This window comes from Trichomycterus rosablanca, chromosome 21 (genome assembly GCF_030014385.1).
Source record: "Trichomycterus rosablanca isolate fTriRos1 chromosome 21, fTriRos1.hap1, whole genome shotgun sequence".
NCBI lineage: Eukaryota > Metazoa > Chordata > Actinopteri > Siluriformes > Trichomycteridae > Trichomycterus > Trichomycterus rosablanca.
Window position 1 is genome coordinate 14,836,950 of NC_086008.1, and position 17,093 is coordinate 14,854,042.

A 17,093-nucleotide genomic window follows, 5' to 3' on the forward strand; every position below is an offset into this window, starting at 1 on the left:
ATGCATGTTTGAGTGTAATACATAGAAAAAAATAATCATTCATAATAATTTTTGATCAGCACCACCAGAACAAACTGGTTCTTCAAAGCACAAATGCATTAACTTAACTGTTTATAGCGACAGCAATATTTACACATACAAAAATATATAATTACAGTCGTAACAATGTTGGTTCAAGATATCAGCATTATAGCTTAGTGTCATTAAAAAGCTGACTTACAGGAGTGATTTGTGATAGAAGGGTGTGTGCCAGAGTGAAAGGGAAAGTTTGCAAGACAGTAGTGAGGCCTGCTATAGTATGGCTTGGAGGCTTTAGCTGTGGTTCTCGTTGGAAGTGACGAGCATGGACAGGATTAGGAAAGAGTTTATTAGAGTGGCAATACAGAAACCGGAGCTCCCAGGGGAACAGAAAACCCTACACAGAAAGGACCCGGATCGCCCCACCTGGAAATCAAACCAAGGACCTTCTTGTTGTGAGGCGGCAGTGCTACCCACTGAGCCACCGTTCCGCCCCGCTGTAATTTCTTTAGAGCGAAAAAGTGAATACAGAGCCTATGTACCAGCTAGGAGTGTACTTACAGGAGTGATTTGTGATAGAAGGGTGTCTGCCAAAGTGAAAGGGAAACTTTGCAAGACAGTAGTGAGGTCTGTGTTATGGCTTGGAGGCAGTGGCACTGACTAAAAGACAGGAGAGGGGAGCTGGAGGTTCTCGTTGAAAGTGATGAGAATAGACAGGATTAGGAGAGTGAGAGTTTATTAGTGGCATCACAGGCAGGAGAGATTGAGATGGTTTGGGCATGTGCAGATGAGGAATCACGAGAAGGGAAGGTTTATGGATGGGGTGAGAAAGAGGGAGGACATGCATGTAGTTGATATGACAGAGGAGGATGTTCAGGACATATAGGTAATGATGGGGACGAATGATTCGCTGTGGCGAACCCTGGCGGAAACAAGAAGAAAGAAGAAAAAGACTCATAGCTGAAATAATAAACTAAGCAGAAGTTTAGAAATTCTGAATGTGTTTGGTATATTTTAAGCATCACAGTTGTTTGGTCCATTAGAAGAATTAAATGTTTAAAACTAGACTAGGCTGTTCACATTTAAAACCGTAGTGTTTTGTGGAACAGATTTAAGCATTTTAACCATTTAAGTAGTTTAGCATTGTCTGCAGCACATTCTAGATGCCGATTTAGAAAACATTTGACAAATCAAGATACAAATAAAAGGTAAAACTAAATAAAAAAAATAAAATAAAGCTCCTTTCAGATTAAACTGACTGATAACCTGATTTATACTGTACATTTCATGTTTTTCTGTTTATTTTAATTAAGTGCTTCTTTATCCTGGTCTGTGTTTGGTTTTACTGGGGAACAATGGGCGCAGTGCAGGAATACCTTAGACCAGAGGTGGTCAATTAAATTTTCCAAGGGGCCACATAAGAAACTGGGACTGTTGTGGAGGGCCGTACTAATAGGGTGAACTTAATTTTGCTCAATATTAAGTGGATCGCTTTATAAAAAGCAGTAAATTGTACTGTTTAGAGTAGATGTTACAATCAGGCAATGAAAATGAGAAGCAGACAAAGTAAAAAACATCAACATTATTTCACTATTTATTCGTAATTTAAATTTTTTTCAAAAATAGGTGTGAACAAAATGTGCAGTAATATTACCAATATTCTTTTTGGAAATCACAAAGCTGATCTTGACTGCTCCAGTCCTGGATGTGTAAAAAAGTCCTTGTTGCTTTTGTAGTTTAGCTAGTAAGGCTTCAGGAGTGAGCGCTTTGCATCATTCTTGTATTTCTCCGTGTTTAATACCGTAATGGTGATTTAAACCCTGGATTTTAATTTTGTGATCATTTAACAGCTTTACTTAATTGACTTCAGTAAATAAATACTTAAAAGTTGATGTTTTGGCTCTACCGTCTCTATAAATCACACTCAGTTCAGTTCGCTAGCATATTACGGTGAAGCTGGATACACTCGCACACACGTAAATCGAAACTTACGAACATTTAAAGACATAGTGGTCCAGTCAATATTGCATGTGTGATGTACATTTATTTACTTCTGATTTTTAATTGCCACTGACCTCATGTGGGCTACTTGTGGACAGCCACGGGCCGTACAATGCCCAGGTCTGCCCTAGATGGTGCAGAGCTTTGATTATCACCCTAATCTCAAACATATCCAGTCATGACTAGACACCTATCAATATACAATCGTCATGAAATTATAAAATTTGGGGGGAAAAAGTAATCTCAATTTAAAGATGTTTGTTTTCTTTCTTTTTTTCTTTTCTTTCTATTTTTCCCCCAATTTATCTCCCCTAATCTAGTCGTGTCCAATTACCCTGATTGCGTCCTCTATACTGATTCGACCCTTCTCCGCTGACTGAGGACGCCTCTCAACCGCACGAGTCGAGTTCATACACTGACGGGCACTGTGTATGGAGGGCCACACCCCCATCATCATTATTTCTCAGCCCTGTGCAGGTGCCATCAGGGGCCGCAGTTGCACCAGTTATGAGGACCTATGATCCGACTTTTTTACCCTCTAACCCTGAACAACAGCCAATCGTTGTTCATGCTGCCACCCAGCCCATTCGGAAAGGCAGAGCTGAGATTCGATACGATGTATTCAGAACCCCAACTTTACCGCTGTGCCACCTGAGCGGCTTTGTTTTCTTAATTTTGTAAATGAACTAACAACTGTTAGCAGCAAGTTCGATATTTAATCAAGATGAGGAATGAGAGGACTGAAATCACTTTTTGTACATTATTTCACAGGGCAACTTTAGGCTTTCTCTATGTTACAAAAAATAGTCATGTAGGTGAACGAAACCCATCCAAGATAAGTAATGCCAGTTAGAGTTGATGAATAACGTGCACATCACCCCAACAATTTTTAATGGTGTTTATGTCAGGGAACTGGGATGTAAGGGAACTGCAGGGATAGCGAAAGCTTAATTCTCTGGATATGAAACAATGATTTTTGTGTGGATTTGGATAGTTGTTTAAATTATTGTGTTGCTAGATGATTCAGACACCCCCCCCCCCCCCTTCCCTAAAATCTGCTGGTATGTCATTCTGTTTCTTAATGTCTGTGATCGTTTTAAGTAACACTACTTTATCATGTCATTTATAGATGTATATTAGGTTTTGTATTGTGGATTCGTTAACATGTAAAGGGTTATGCTAAGAAAGAATTTGAAACACCTATTAATATTGTATTTACACATTTTTACAGATAAAAAATTACAGTGTGTCCAAAGGGTCACTTTCAGGCTTTAGTACTTAAAGGGTTAAGAAGGAAATAAAGGGAATTAGCCACTGCAGAAATATCCTAAACAGGGCCCCAATTCATTGCGGGGCTTCGGACATCCCCCTTTACACACACCCGGCCATCCCATAGCCCCGCTAAAAGCTCCGCTAACGTAATGTATAAAACCTGTACAAGTTAGAGCTTAAAGTCAAACATACTTTGGTAGGACGCTGCTTTGAAAAACCTACAATTAACCTATAAACAGGAAATTCACGAGTAAGCTCTTTTAAACGAAGCTCCATTATTCCTGTGTGAACATGGAAAGAAGAGAAAACATGATAATCAGCTGTTAAGTACACTGTACAAGTACCTGCTACGCTACCAGCTAGTTTCTCAGTAGAAATGCCATGAGCGCAGTGAATCCTCAAAGAGTGACGTTAGAAAAAAATCAAGTCTAAAAAGTAATGGCAATAGCAGCGCTCAATATGTACAACAGTTTGGCACCGGCTTCACATGCAGATCGTTCACATCGGTCCTGCAAACAGTCCCTCAGACGTCATACTGAGGTGCGGGGTTTTCTAATGACTAACTGGATAGGGCCGTCCGAAACTGTCTTTATGATGTTCCAGGCATCGTAATGCATCAGGCCCTGCAAGGACTTGCCATTGATGGCTAGAAGTTCATCTCCAACGTCGATAACATGGGACAGTTCAGCAGCACCTCCTACGTGAACAAAAAGACACAGATGGGTTACGACTCTTGTAAAGACAGAGCACTTAAACTACATACAGAATTGTTATAATTAAATCAGCAGTCAAGTTTTATATTAAGGCACTTTAAACATAGTCATGGGAAATCGTGGGGGTTCCTTCAGCAGAACCCAGAACAGATGCTATGGCTATGTCTTTATACTGCTCTGGTCACAAGACATTGGGTGTTGGACCCATTGGGTGTTACCCCCTATAGGCTTTACAACTGCTTTACAACCATTTACTGCTTAACAACAGGTATGTTGCTTATCTTTGTAGCCTAGACTCCTAGACTTCGCTCAAGCACAATACATCTAAGAATTCAAGGCACAAAAAACCATACTACTATAATTTAAGTAATATAAAGCATAAAATCTTATTTCTTTCATAACATTGTACAAAATGTCTTTCAATCTGGGTAGCAGAATCAGAACTGGTGCTTTTAATGTTTTTATTAGGATTTCAATGTCATGTTTTACACACTTTGGTTACATTCATGACAGGACAGGTAGTTAGTTACTCGTTACATAAGATTCATCAGTTCAAGTTCAGTGTTAATCACAGTCATGGACAATTTTGTATCTCCAGTTCACCTCGCTTGCATGTCTTTGGACTGTGGGAGGAAACCAGAGTTCCTGGAGGAAACCCACACAGAAACGGGGAGAACATGCAAACCACACATAGAAAGGACCTGGACCACTCAACTTGGGAATCCAACCCTGGACCTTCTTGCTGTGAGGCGGCAGTGCTACCCACCGAAAGCGAAAAAGTGAATGATATCAGCTAGAAATAAAACATGCTTGACAGCAGTTCAGTTTTGAGTAGCAGGTGCCCTGTAGCTACATTTATTATTATTGAAAGTCAGATACAGCGCAATAAAAAGTCTGCATTTGGCATATGACTACAATTATAACTGATTATTAAATAATAAAGCTTATCCAGTGGTCCAACAGCATAAAGCATTAAACCCAAACTGAAAACATCACTCTTGATGCAGCTGAATTAGTTCATCTAATACAGAAAATGTATTCTCCTAGTTCCTCTCTTGTGGATTTGAATCTTTAGCTTAGCCAGCAGCTATTAAATGGAGTTCAATGGAGCAAAAGATTCATCTGTTGTGTAGATCTGGATCATTGTCCTGTTGGAAGATTCTTCTGGGAACACTAAGCTTCGAGGCAACAGCAGCAGCAATGTTTTAATTTAGCATTTACTGGTACTTTATGAAATCAGTAATACCAAGTATCCTAACATAGTTACCAAAGCATTTGGGTAAAGCATTTAGGCATTTTTCTTTAATGCATTTAGTCCCCTTTTATCCCGATTTTAGTGCGTCCAATTTTTTACCCAATTGCATTATGCTTCCTCTCCACTGGAGCTGACCCCCGCCCTGATTGAGGAGAGCGAGACTGACACACGCCACCTCAGACACGTGCCCAGTACCCGACTGCATCTTCTCACCTGCACGAGGCAAGTTCATATGCGGATCAGCCTTGTGCACGGAGAGACACACCCTGATCAGCAATATTCCTTGACTCTGTGCAGACGCCATCAACCTGCCAGCAGAGGTCGTAATTCGCTTAGTTATGAGGAGTCCGTATCCGGCTCATCCTACCCAGTAAACAACAGCCAATCGTTTCATGCAGCCGCCCAGCCCAGCCCAGCCAGGTGTATTCGAAATCCCAGCTTTGGTGTGCTAGCATGTTTTACCGCTGCATCACCTTTTTTTGGACATATTTTGAAACGTGTTGGGGAAAAAATGCCGATTTTATCTTTAATTCCTTATTCGGAGAATCCATAGCAGGGAGACGTTCGGGTGGTGCAAAGGTGAAGTCATGTAATAGTAGCCATGCCAAAAATGTCAAAAGATTAGTGTGGTGGAGTAACAAAGTAACAGCCAACAGCAGTAAAAGTAGCTTGTCACCCGGGTGGTGCAACAGTCTGTTAATGGGTTTAAATCTCAGCGGTGCTACCGACCGGCTGGGTGTTTAAACAGACATGACTGGCTATGTCTGGGGGGAGAAGGGGAGGTGGGCGCTTTGATGGATTGTTGCAATGTCTACAATAATCCTGCCTCATGCCCAGTGTTTCCTGGTCGGTGCTGCCCAGGATAAAGTGGTTGATAAAAATGAATTTAATTTAATAAAATTACATTTCATGAACAGCTTAGTTTTAGATCCACACTGATGCACTAACATTTCAGTAAAGATTCAAACAGTGGGTAAGAAATACATACCTCTGAAAATACGTTTGATGTAAAGGGGGCGGTCACCGTGAACTGAAGCTTTGCCCCCCTCTAAGCTGAAACCCAGGCCTGCTGAGGTCTTCATCAGCTCAACACTTAATGCTCCATCTGGCCCAACTTCCACAGCTAGAACACAGAACCACATCAACAAGATTTAGTCAGTGGTTACATGCCTCATACATAGTACCATTAATAATGTAACCTACACAAATCCTGCTTAATATGGTTTGTTTTAACATAATTGGCCTTTATTAAATAAATTGCTTGATGAAATGACAATACTGTACTTATGATAATGCAATGACCAATGCTATTTAATTTAGATGGCCTGCTAACTTGGCTGTGATCTGCATGATGGCCTCCTGTCTGGTTCCTCTCAAAGTTTTTTCTGTAATTTTAAGGGAGTTTTTCCTTCCCACTGTTGCCCTCGGCTTGCTCAACAGGGTTTTTGGTCTGTCGGTCCTGGATTCTGTAAAGTTGCTTTGAGACAACGTCTTTTGTAAGAAGCGCTATACAAATAAATCTGACTTGACTTTGCTTTGGAGTGATTCCAGTACTGGTCTTGTCTGCGTCTGTACTGGCGTTGGTCTGGTCTTAGACTTAACTGAAAGCATTGACTCAACATAACGTGTTTCTGTATTTCTATTCAAGCTCTGATTACCTGCTTCGTTTTCTCTGTTTCTCTGTTGATGAGTTGGAGAAACATGTGATCCATATTTTAAAGGGAGTTCCTGTCTGGGAGACACAGGCTCACTGTTCTTGCTTCTCTGGATGACCACGACTGCTTGACCGGCGAGCCTGGTTTGATGGAGACAGGACAGAGCCTCGCCATGAGTTGTCCCATGCAGACTTTTTCCATTTATGCATAACACAGCATCCCCTCGTAAGATGGTACCTTCCAACCCCGCCACCCCTTGAGTGAAGACCCGATGGACCTGTCGAAAGCAATCAGATTAGACGTCCTATCAGATGAGATCTCCTTGTGGGGTCTATCACTATGCTACAAACTGCCCAAGAGCAGTCAGAACAAGTCTTGAAAATGATCAGTGCATATTTTAAAGTTTTAAATTGACACTTATTGACAAATATAGTGTTTACTGAGCTGGGTTGTGTGAACGACTGTCATTACCAATTAAAGTAACCTGGTATTCACAGTTTTCAAGTGAGATTTGGCTAAGGATACAAGACCACCTTAAAGGCAAAGAATATTTATCATAGTATGAAAGTGAAACAGGCCCCCCGGTGAATAGGCTCGGTTGCAGAATCATGTAGTCCAGCCTGGCCATTTATGGGCATGAACGTGTAGACTAACGTATCACTTCCTCTTAACTGAGTCTCCTGCGCCTCATCGAGTGCTCATTTGCTCCATGTGGGAGTGTTTCTATTTATTTTGATTCCTCCCTTACAGATTTGCCGGCTCCTTTGTTGGCAACCTGGACTTGGTCTGGTCAGATTTTCTGCTGGTGTATGATGCTGATGGACGAGTGAGACGGTGTGAAAGCCCTTTTTAGGGGCAGGTCTCGTTTGGACCCTCGCTGGACGCAGGCTGCGCCAGTTGGTGAGGCAGGGTGCTGATCGTCAGGCTTGTCTCTGAGCAACTTGACATGTTGTGACAACCAGGTTTCACTTCTGCTCAAACCCTTTTCTATCCACTTTCTTCGTTGCAGGCTGTGAATGTTTTTTGTTACTTTGTGTTTTCGTTATTTTGGCCACCGCATTTATTTGCACTGCACTTATCCCCTTTTTGTTTGTGGCTTTTATCCAAAGCAACTTACAGTGCTGTGACAGTATACTGTCTAAGCAATTGAGGGTTAAATTGAGGCAATTGAGGCCCAACAGTGGCAACTGGTAGTGGTGGGGCTTGAACCAGGAACCTTTGGATTACTAGTCCAGTACCTTAACCACTAGGCTACAACTGTCCCAACTGTTACAACTGTAATGTTCTACCTTGGTTAAGCATCCTTCATGTAGCTGCTCAGGTGGCGCAGCGGTAAAACACGCTAGCACACAAGAGGTGGGTTGTCGAATGTTTATAGGGTTAGGGGCAAGCCGGATCATGGGTCCTCATAACTGGTGCAATTATGACCCCTGCTGGCTGATTGATGGTGCCTGCACAGAGCTGAGGAATAATGCTGATCGGGGTGTGGCTCTCCATACACAGTGCTAACCGGTATATGAACTCGACTCGTGCAGGTGAAAAATGCAGTCCGTACTGAGCACGTGTTGGAGGGGGCGTATGTCAGTTGAGAAGCGTCCTCAGTCAGCGGTGGAGGGTTGAATCAGTGGAGGATGCAATCAGGGTAATTGGACACGACTAGATTAGGGGACAATCAACCCTGTTACAAAAAGTAGGACTGTGTAATATGTATACAAATCCCAGGTGGTAAAACTTCATGTGATCAAAATCAGATTGATAGTACAGATCTTTCTAGTTAACTTTTGTTGGTTTAAATTAGGGATGCACCGATCCGATATTAAGATCGGATATTGGTCCCGATATTACCAAAATGAGATAGATCGGGTATCACATAATTAGGCCGATACGCTGCCTCAGTAGAGAGGATTCTAATAAGTCAATATTATTCGAACGCGCTACTTCGCGTTTAGCATTTAGCATCTTGCCATTAAAACCAATGAATTGAGGTAGCACAGCACGCTAACGTCAATATAACACCTCCCTTCATGTACTGATAACGATTACATTTCCTGACAAGCTCGAACTTGCAAATAAAAACACTCGGTACAAGTTTATACAGGTTAAAAATCAGTAATATTTTATTTAGGTTTGATAATAACATTCGTTTCTCCGCCCCGTCAGCCATGTTTATTTTTCTGTGAGAGAAGCGCACCCGACCCGCAATGAATGCTGGGATTGCCTTGATCACCAAGGCAGCGTCGGACGCTCACTCGTTCTTAAGATGCCTCAGAAGTGAGGATTTTAAGGCATCTAGGATTTCTAACAGTCTCCTTATCGGGAGCGCTCACAGGATGACGTAAATGCGTCTATGTAGAGAGATCACTAGCTTCTCCAACACACCCTTTATGTTGAATTGCACTAGATGTTTGCTTGTTTACAGTGTTTGATTACTGATTGTATTGTACCAAGGTATTCGTTTATTCTCAGGTTCTTCCGCTGCTAGATTTTATTTTGAATTACTGTTTACACTACAGTACATATTTAAAAAATAAGATTGATTACTGTTTGTGTAACTACTTCAGTTTCAGCTGATACATTTAATTTATTTTAAAATATTTTAAGAAGAAATATTTAAGAAAATATTTTAACTTTTTTATTTTGAATTTGAATGCTGTGCCAAGGTCCTGCACAATTGTTTATTATTTTATTGACAAATAAATAGCAGTTCAGTACATTTATATCTGTGTTAATTATATTTTGTTTTGCAAACTTAGTAATGTTTAAGTTAATCCTGATGCCTTAAGTCTTTCCCACATGATAAAGTATATGGTTTATTAATTCAACAATGGTATCGGATCGGTATCGGAACTGAAAAAGTTGGATCGGTGCATCCCTAGTTTAAATGACAAAAAAAGGTATAACAGACAAAAAGAGAAAAACAGCTAAGATTATAATAGTCATAGTTTACAGTGACTGATTTCTGCTCCAGGTCCACCCCTCCTGCGATGCTGAAGCCAAGTCCAGAGCCCACTTCCTTCATCAAGACCACAACGTAAACATCCTCTTTACCCTGCATAAAGCAGTTAGAGCATGTGTGAACACAACAGTCTAAATTCAAATGAAAAAAAGTTCTAGGACGGCTGGTTTTGGAAACTTGATTTTTTTTTTTTATCAACTTTATCACATGGCATTACATTTAAATTACTCAAACATTCTGGTCACAACACTGCTGTCTTTACACCGATCAGCCATAACATTAAAACCACCTCCTTGTTTCTACACTCACTGTCCATTTTATCAGCTCCACTTACCATATAGAAGCACTTTGTAGTTCTACAATTACTGACTGTAGTCCATCTGTTTCTCTGCTTGATGGGACTCTCCCAGGACCACTACAGAGCAGGTATTATTTAGGTGGTGGATCATTCTCAGCTCTGCAGTGACACTGACATGGTGCTGGTGTGTTAGTGTGTGTTGTACTAGTATGAGTGGATCAGACACAGCAGCACTGATGGAGTTTTTAAATACCGTGTCCACTCACTGTCCACTCTATTAGACACTCCTACCTAGTTGGTCCACCTTGTAGATATAAAGTCAGAGACGATCGCTCATCTATTGCTGCTGTTTGAGTTGGTCATCTTCTAGACCTTCATCAGTGGTCACAGGATGCTGCCCACGGGGCGCTGTTGGCTGGATATTTTTGGTTGGTGGACTATTCTCAGTCCAGCTATGACAGTGAGGTGTTTAAAAAAATCCTTCAGCGCTGCTGTGTCCTATCCACTCATACCAGCACAACACACACTAACACACCACCACCGTGTCAGTGTCACTGCAGTGCTGAGAATGACCCAACACCCAAATAATACCTGCTCTGTGGTGGTCCTGGGCGAGTCCTGACCATTGAAGAACAATGTAAAAGCAGGCTAAAAAGCATGCAGAGAAACAGATGGACTACAGTCAGTTAGAACTACAAAGTGCTTCTATATGGTAAGTGGAGCTGATAAAATGGACAGTGAGTGTAGAAACAAGGAGGTGGTTTTAATGTTATGGTTGATCGGTGTATATTCTCTTGTTAGAGCACTGCTGCACCTGATGTAAAACAGCTACTACCAAGTCATTGCCATAGTGCCATTGCAGTGCTGAGAATGGTCCACCACCCAAATAACATCTGGATACACTATATGGCCAAAAGTATTCAGACACCTGACCTTGAGCTTGCTAAACATCCCATTTAAAAAAAACCAAATGGAATTACAATAAACTGACCTAATAGACACACTTTAGAGAAGGCTTCTCTTAAAACTTTAATGTATGTCTGTGGGTAATTGTGCATTTGCATGGCTAGGCACTGATGTTGGTCAATCAAACCTCAATTGATGTCCCTGTTCAGTGAGACTGAGGTCAGGGCTCTGCACAGGCCACTGGAGTTTCTTTAAACCAAGATTTTCTTAACGTTTTTTTACACCTTGCTTTGTTGGTATACAATTACTGACTGTAATGCAACTGTTGAACTGTATACACTTACTACAGCTTTTTTTTTTTTTATTATTTTTTAATTTTTTATACACATCAGCAATAACATTAAAACCACCTCCTTGTTCCTACACTCACTGTCTATTTTATCAGCTCCACTTACCACATATAAGCACTTTGTAGTTCTACAATTACTGACTGTAGTCCATCTGTTTCTCTGCATGCTTTGTTAGCCCCCTTTCATGCTGTTCTTTAATGGTCAGGACCCCCACAGGACCACCACAGAGTAGGTATTATTTAGGTGGTGGATCATTCTCAGCACTGCAGTGACACTGACATGGTGGTGGTGTGTTAGTGTGTGTTGTGCTGGTATGAGTGGATAAGACACAGGAGTGCTGCTGGAGTTTTTAAACACCTCACTGACACCCTTTGTGCCCTATATACACTATATGGGCAAAGGTATTAGGACACTCTTTTCAGTCATTACTGAATTTAGATACAACACTTGCTAAGAAGAGTAATACATAAATCATATGAAGGAAATTATATGCTTCAACATTGCAGCAATAGCTTAGGGAAGGCCCTTTCCTATTCTAGCATGACTGTGCCCCTTACCAAATTTTAAGCTACTCTCAAATTAAAGATTCAACCTTGTGCTTAAACTGTTATTATTATTATTATTCTATGAAGTCTAATGAATAATATACTATAATTATTTTTCAAATAAAGGGGTGGTATGTTCCTTGCCCTTTATCTTGTAGAGGATTTAAATGAAAATGGTTTAGAATTACAACTTCAAAGGTACTTCAATAAACAGTGAACTACAACAAAAGCTAAACCGAAAACAATTTAATTATCTTGAATAAAACAATTAAATAAAACTCGGATTCTGCGGCGCACTACAAAACCGATTGCGTTCTACCTCTTTATACATCATTACCTCTGAAACACTGTTCACTTCCTCCATCAGATTCTTCACGTCCGTAGTGGCCGGGAGGGAATTTAGAGCTGTTTGCACCTTGCTCTGGTCCAGTGGAGAGGATAATAAGTCTTTCATACTGTAATGGGAGAAACACAACACGGGAGAATTCAACCCTTTAGCATCATTAAATTAATATCTTACAATAAAGCTGGACAAGACCTAAAACTAAGATCAGTCGCTGATAATAAATACACGTCTTAACGGCACAAACAAGTTCAAAAGATTAAAATATAGTTTACATTTGTGGCATTTAGCAGAAGCTTTTATCCAAAGTGACTTACAGTTATAACTGAGTACAAAAAAGACCCAACAGTGGCAATTTGGCGGCGGTGAGGTTTGAACTGGCAACCTTCTGATTACATGTCCAGTGCCTTAACGACTAAGCTACCCCTCCCCCTTTTCTCCCCTTTAGCATGTCCAATTGCCCGATTGCGTCATGGCTTCTCTCCACCAATGCCGATCCCCGCTCTGATTGAGAATGAAGCTAACCCCCACCCCCTCCGAAACGTGGGCAGCAGCCATATGCATTTTGTCACCTCCACTTTGACGAGTGCAATGCGGATCAGCACTGTGTATGAAGAGACACACCCTGACAGCACTCTTTTCCCGTCTCTGTGCAGGCGCCATCAATCAGCCAGCAGAAGTCGTAATTGCATTAGTTATGAGAGAGACCCTATCCGGCTTAATATCCCACCCCTATCTGAACCACAGGCCAATCGTTGTTCATGTGGCTGCTCAGCCCAGCCGGCAGGCAGAACTGAGACTCGATACGATGTATTCGAGATCCCAGCTCTGGTGACCCCTGCCTCTTAATACAATATAATACACCTACATTAAAAAAAGTGTTGTGCAGTGGTCTATTAGACAGGACTAACTATGTCTGAGGGAGGAGAGTGGCACATGCAAACTCCACACAGAAAGGACCTGGACCGCCCCACCTGGGGATCGAACCCAGGACCTTCTTGCTGTGAGGCGAAAGTGCTACCCACTTAGCCACCGTGCTGCCCCCTACAAGCTGCAGAGTCTCACATGGAGCCTTAACAAACAAGCTGCCATAGCCCTCCTTCAGGTACAGCCAATTTCAGACTAGATTGATAACATAGCTAAGAATCAAACTGGTGGGCTAGATTATTAGGGCACTGCAGAGGAGAAAGTAAAAGAGTATATAAGTGTATAAGAGTGTATAAGAGAATGCACAAAAAATGTCCCTAAGGGGCCCCACATGTTACAGGTTTTACTGTAATTTATAGCTCGCTACAGTAAAACAAATACCCTTAAATTGTAATTAATGAAACAACTCTGGACCAAAGATCAGTTTAGTCTGACTAAATGTATATTGTATTGTTTGTTACCAGACATTTCCAGTCCTCATACTTATAAATAATTAGTTTATATATAAATATTCCACCTACCTAATGGACCAACTTGAATGTCCTCCAGTTTGCTCCTGACCATGGTCCCCATTGGTAATTGTTTCAGGCATCCCAGGATCAACCATCCTCATCCTGGTCACCATAGTGCATGTTGTTTGTCTTGTAGGGTGGATTTCCAGCTCTGTCTTAAACATGATATTGCCTGGGTCTTGGGAGAAGTCTTCAATGCATAACTTATCAAGCTCAGGCATGCTAAGTGCCCTTAGTTCCCTTAGTTTCGAACGTGACATCCCATTACTGGCACGGGCATTGCGGGAGCGCAGCACCGGTGGAGTGTGTAATACTGGACTGGGTTGAGAAACAGCGTCCTCAACTGGTGGCTTTTCTCTTGCTGGCTCTGAGCTGTTTAGAACCAAACTGGAAAAGGAATTTTGTGGCTGTAGTGAAGAAGAGGAGTTCGAAGTAGCCACACAGGAGCTAAGACTCCTCTTCAGAGAGCAACTATCTGTGGACTGGGCGCTAACTGAGGTCGTGTTAGCAGACCGCCTCCTGTCAAAAGAGGTCTTGGAGCTCACAGCGTAAGAGTGGATGTCAATACATCTCATAACTGGTCCAAAACTGGCCAGGTTTTCAAATGACTTGATTCTTTGTCTAACAGAAAATGGTTTGGGGTCTTGAGGTCTGCCACCCATGGAGTAACTCCTTCGATCCAGGGCTCTGTGGTAGAGTTTAGATCTGCCTGCTTTATAACTTGTTGATTCTGCAGTGGTTGTATTTACCTTGAAATCATTTTGAAATAATTCTGTAGGCTCAGTTGGGCTTTCAATGCAATTATTCAACTCTGGTCTAGACACAGATGACTTTAGGGAAATAACAGTATCTGAAGTGAGTTTTGGTGCTGATTCTTCATGCAATGGGCTGTCTCTTAAATTATTGCTACCTGAAGATTCCCGGCATGTAAGGACTGGTGCTGATGATGAAGATGATGATGAGAGTCGCACCTCAATGAAAGTCCTTTGTTTTGAGCTTGCCTCACTTTTCGATATTGACGGCTTTGTTCCATCATCGTGTTCAGACCTCACAGAGTCACTTCCTTTTATGGTTTGATTCCCATTCTGTTGGTTTTGATCCCCTACTTTAATGATCGAACTACTCTTCTCTAGGAAGCTGGCCATTTGATTAGCTGCAGGGGTAATCCTTTTAGATGCTAATTTAGGGGAATGAATGGGTGAGCAGTTGGATTTCTTTAACAACGGGCTGGCAGGCCTACACACTGGTTGCTCCTGTCCGTTGCATTTACTTTTAATACTTAATCCTTTAAGTTTGCTTGATTTCTCCTCTTGCCTGAACCTGCTACTTAAAAGAGGTGAGACAGGGGTGTTGTTCAGAGGCTTGTCTTCCACAGCTCTATTAGTAGTGGATTTAGACTGGAATTTGTAGTCAGGGCTGGAGGGTGTTTTTATTTTCTCTTTATCCTTAGTCGGTGTACTTGATGATTTGCCGCTGAATTCAGTACTTGCAAAATCTTGCTCGGCTGACGTGACTGGTATTTCAATAGCTCTGGGTGAACCTGAGAGGAACGGTGGACTTGTAGCAGGCACCAAAACCTTTTCGACATTCTCCAATTTACTTTCAGATGGCTCTGAGCTTGACGTTCTCTGCAAACACAACACTGTCTCATCTGAAGGCTCTGAATTAAAGGGCTCATGATGGATCAGACTCCGGGACTCAGTGAGGTTAGAGGACAGATGTTCTGTCTTTGAGTCCACATCATCTAGGGGAGAAGGTATGCTTTGAAGAACCTCCGCAGCACCTACCTTATTCCCAGCTTGGTTTCTTAAGATATCCTGCTTTAGAGAGACCGAACAGTCAGTTTGTTGATTGGATTGAGGGTCAGAAACGGTGCTGTAACACAGCTCAACTTCCTCATCAGAGTCAGTATCTTGAAGTTCTTCACAGTTGTTTTGTGCTGTTTTATTCTTTGCTGAACTATCAGTGGCGGAGTCGGTCTCAGTATCACTTTCATCAAGCATATTATACATGCTCGGGTGCTCTTCACATCCTTTCACAGAAAGGTCTGCGTTTTCATTTAGGAGCTGACTATAGTTCCGGGAGTAACTGTTCAGAAATGTCTTTCCCACTGGTAAAAGGCAACCTTTGTTCTCTGAATCTAAAATAGAGAAATCCAGAGGATTTGGTTGCTCCTTTGGTCCTGGGTTGCTGGTCTCTACTGAACCTGTAGTTGTCATCGTTTTTGCAACGTCTGTGGAATCTGATTTGGATCTTTCGTTGTTTAAAATATCAGTCACAACGTCATCGATATTACTGACAGCAACCTCGTTGGTGGGGATTTCTTCTTCTGGTTTATGGTTTGGTTCTGTACAGGAATTTTCTGTTTCTACAAATGCAACCCCAGTTTGGTCCATGCTCGTTTTCTGCTCTGGAGCAGCTGCAGATTCCATTCTAGTTGACCGCTCACAGCCAGAAGACGTCATTAAACTACACAGTCGATCTACAGCTGCAAAAATGAAAAGATAAAAGTAAATATTATTTCAAAGTAGTTATTAATGCACATCATAAAAACGGAACATCTGGCTTTTATTAATTATCACATTTAGACAGGTGACAAAACATTAAAACCACCTCCTTGTTTCTACACTCTCTGTCCATTTTATCAGCTCCACTTACCATATAGAAGCACTTTGTAGTTCTACAATTACTGACTGTAGTCCATCTGTTTCACTGCATGCTTTTTAGCCCTCTTTCATGCTGTTCTTCAATGGTCAGGACTCTCCCAGGACCACTACAGAGCAGGTATTACTTGGGTGGTGGATCATTTAGCACTGCACTGACATGGTGGTGGTGTGTTAGTGTGTGTTGTGCTGGTATGAGTGGATAAGACACAGAAATGCTGATGGAGTTTTTAAACACCTCACTGTTACTGCTGGACTGAGAATAGTCCACCAACCACAAATATCCAGCCAACAGTGCCCCTGGGCAGCGTCCTGTGACCTCTGATGAAGGTCTAGAAGATGACCAACTCAAACAACAGATGCAACAGATGACCGATTGTCTCTGACTTTACATCTACAAGGTGGACCAACTAGGTAGGAGTGTCTAATAGAGTGGACAGTGAGTGGACACGGTATTTAAAAACTCCAGCAGTGCTGCTGTGTCTGATCCGCTCATACCAGCACAACACACACTAACACACCACCACCATGTCAGTGTCACTGCAGTGCTGAGAATGATCCACCACCTAAATAATACCTGCTCTGTGGTGGTCCTCTGGGGGTCCTGACCATTGAAGAACAGGGTGAAAGCAGGTTAAAAAAGTATGTAGAGAAAGAGTTGATACTAATTTATGGTTAA

General features: G+C 41.7%; 1 protein-coding gene and 1 long non-coding RNA gene across 6 annotated transcripts in view; one reads left to right on the top strand and one right to left on the bottom strand.

Annotated features, from left to right (window-relative positions):
• LOC134335105 (uncharacterized) overlaps window positions 1-17,093 on the top strand; it is a 67,873-nt gene that overhangs the window by 25,686 nt on the left and 25,094 nt on the right. The window lies entirely within an intron of this gene.
• The window catches only part of pdzd2 (PDZ domain containing 2), a 112,681-nt gene continuing 98,764 nt past the window's right edge, over window positions 3,177-17,093 (bottom strand). For 2 of the 3 annotated variants that reach the window (XM_063017505.1, XM_063017507.1), the window contains 6 exons: window positions 13,761-16,239; window positions 12,307-12,424; window positions 9,862-9,963; window positions 6,918-7,191; window positions 6,248-6,382; window positions 3,177-3,988 (listed from right to left, as the gene is read on the bottom strand). In XM_063017505.1, the coding sequence (XP_062873575.1) occupies window positions 3,822-3,988; window positions 6,248-6,382; window positions 6,918-7,191; window positions 9,862-9,963; window positions 12,307-12,424; window positions 13,761-16,239 (3,275 nt within the window). In that variant the 3' untranslated portion in view covers window positions 3,177-3,821. Of the gene's footprint in view, window positions 3,989-6,247; window positions 6,383-6,917; window positions 7,192-9,861; window positions 9,964-12,306; window positions 12,425-13,760; window positions 16,240-17,093 lie in introns of those variants that run through there. The other variant, XM_063017506.1, reaches the window with a different exon arrangement.